Source organism: Fonticula alba (genome assembly GCF_000388065.1).
Source record: "Fonticula alba strain ATCC 38817 unplaced genomic scaffold supercont2.10, whole genome shotgun sequence".
Classification (NCBI taxonomy): domain Eukaryota; order Rotosphaerida; family Fonticulaceae; genus Fonticula; species Fonticula alba.
In genome coordinates this window covers 83,600-85,372 of record NW_009242980.1, presented here as the reverse complement: position 1 = coordinate 85,372, position 1,773 = coordinate 83,600, and the positions used below count along the sequence as shown (strand labels likewise).

General features: G+C 72.5%; 2 protein-coding genes across 2 annotated transcripts in view; both read right to left on the bottom strand.

The window, feature by feature from the left end:
• The window catches only part of H696_05335 (elongation factor Tu), a gene marked incomplete at both ends in the record, with an annotated part of 2,612 nt that extends 2,567 nt beyond the window's left edge, over positions 1-45 (bottom strand). Inside the window, one exon of the mRNA XM_009499182.1 lies at positions 40-45. Coding sequence (XP_009497457.1) covers positions 40-45 — 6 coding nt within the window. The remainder of the gene's footprint in view (positions 1-39) is intronic.
• Positions 46-355: 310 nt separating this feature from the next.
• The window catches only part of H696_05334 (hypothetical protein), a gene marked incomplete at its 3' end in the record, with an annotated part of 3,109 nt that continues 1,691 nt past the window's right edge, over positions 356-1,773 (bottom strand). The window contains exons 7-8 of the mRNA XM_009499181.1: positions 995-1,747; positions 356-870 (exon numbers count right to left, since the gene is read on the bottom strand). Coding sequence (XP_009497456.1) covers positions 356-870; positions 995-1,747 — 1,268 coding nt within the window. The remainder of the gene's footprint in view (positions 871-994; positions 1,748-1,773) is intronic.

Sequence of the window (1,773 nt, the reverse complement as noted above, 5' to 3'; positions counted from 1 at the left end):
GGGGGGGGGGGGGGGATGGGCGTGGCCATGGGGGCGCACGCGCATGCACGCGCGCGCCGGGGCACTCGCACACCACGCGCGGGCCGGGCGCGCCATGCTTCGGAAGGGGGGTGTCGCCGGCGGCCGGCGCAGAACACCATAACACAATCACGCGACGGGCACATGCCGGCAGAATGCCGCTCTATTAACTCAACACAGCTGGAGGGGCCTTTTGGGTGATTCTATTTCTGGAGAATGTGACCAGAGCATTGTGGGCCGGGGCACACGGAGCGGGGGGGGGGGGGGGGGTGGATTCATCGGCAGCGCCGGAGTGCTGGAGGTGTTGCTGCTGCTGCTGCTGCTGATGCCGCGGCTTTTATCGCCGGTCGCGGCTGCGACTGCGGCTGCGGGGGCGCCGGCCTCGGGAGTAGTATCGGTCGTCATCACGTCGGGAACGCCAGTCGCGTTCGGGGCTGCGGCTGCGGCGGCGATGGCGATCGCGGCTGCGGCTCCGGCTGCGGCTGCGATAGCGGCGACCGTCGCGGCTCCGGCTCCGGCTCCGGCTCCGGCTGCGACGCCGGTCGCGGCTGCGGCTGCGGCTCCGGGTGCGGCTGCGGCGGTCCCGACCACGGCCGTGTCGATCACGCTCATGGTGGAGGCTCTGGTGGTGCGCGCGCGGCTCCGGGGCCCGGATGTCGGACGCGCGCCGGCCGGTGGCAGCCACCGACGGGCCGCCATTGCCGTAGGAGCTGATGGCCAGCGAGTGATCCCGGCCGAAGGGGTCGGTCGCGGGCGGCGGCCGGGCAAAGCCCGACGTCAGTTGGCTTTCGACCAGGGAGGCCATCTCGCGCGAGTGCTGCTTGGCGGCCTCTTTTTGCTGGTCGGCGATGACTTTGACGATCGGCGCCACGAGGGTGCAGTGGGTCAGAGCCAGGGAGAGAGGGGTGGGAGCGGTGTCCAAAGGAGGGACGGATGGGGGGGAGGGGGGGGGGCGGAGGGGAGAGCCGGGGCATACTGTTCTTGTTGAGGGCCTGCTGCATGCGCTGCTTGAGCATTTCCGCCCGGGAGAGGGGCTTGCTGGGGGGCTCCTCGGGCGCCGGGGCCAGCGCCGGCGAGGGGAATGAACGTGCCGGGGCCAGTGCCGGCGAGACGGGCAGGTGCGAGAGCGCGGCGCGGGAGTCCTGGGCGGAGCGGCCCGGGCCCCGGTCCCGGTCCCGGTCCCGGTCCCGGTCCCGGTCCCGGTCCCGGTCCCGGTCCCGGTCATAGCCACCGCGACCGGTCCTGGCCTGGTCATAGCCACCGCGACCGGGCCTGGCCTGGTCATGGTCACTGTCGCTGTCGCTGTCGTCATCCGAGTCGGAGTCCGAGTCGCCGGGGTCATCGTGCGCGGCCGGGGGGGCATTGCGCTCGAGCCAGTTCCAAAGGGGGCTGAAGGCCGGGCCGTCGGTGCTGGCCTCGATGCCGCGGGCCTGGTACTGGAGCTTCTTCCGGAGCAAGCGCCGGAGACGCTTGCTCTGGTACTTGAGGGCTCGGTGTGAAAGGGTCCCGGAGCCGGCCTCGGCCTGGGCCTGGGCTTGGGCCTGGCCGCGGGCCGCCTGCTGGATGAGGCGCTCGGTGCTGTTGCGGTTGGCCTGGCCGCGGGCCGCCTCCACCGAGGCCAGGTACAGGTGCTGCACGAGCTGCTGCATGCCAAAGCGCCGGCCCAGTGTGGCCAGCTGGTCGAGGGTGTGTCCGGGCAGGCGGTCCAGGGCCTGAATCAGGCTGGTGTCTAGCGGGGCGGGGAGGTGGGGGGGG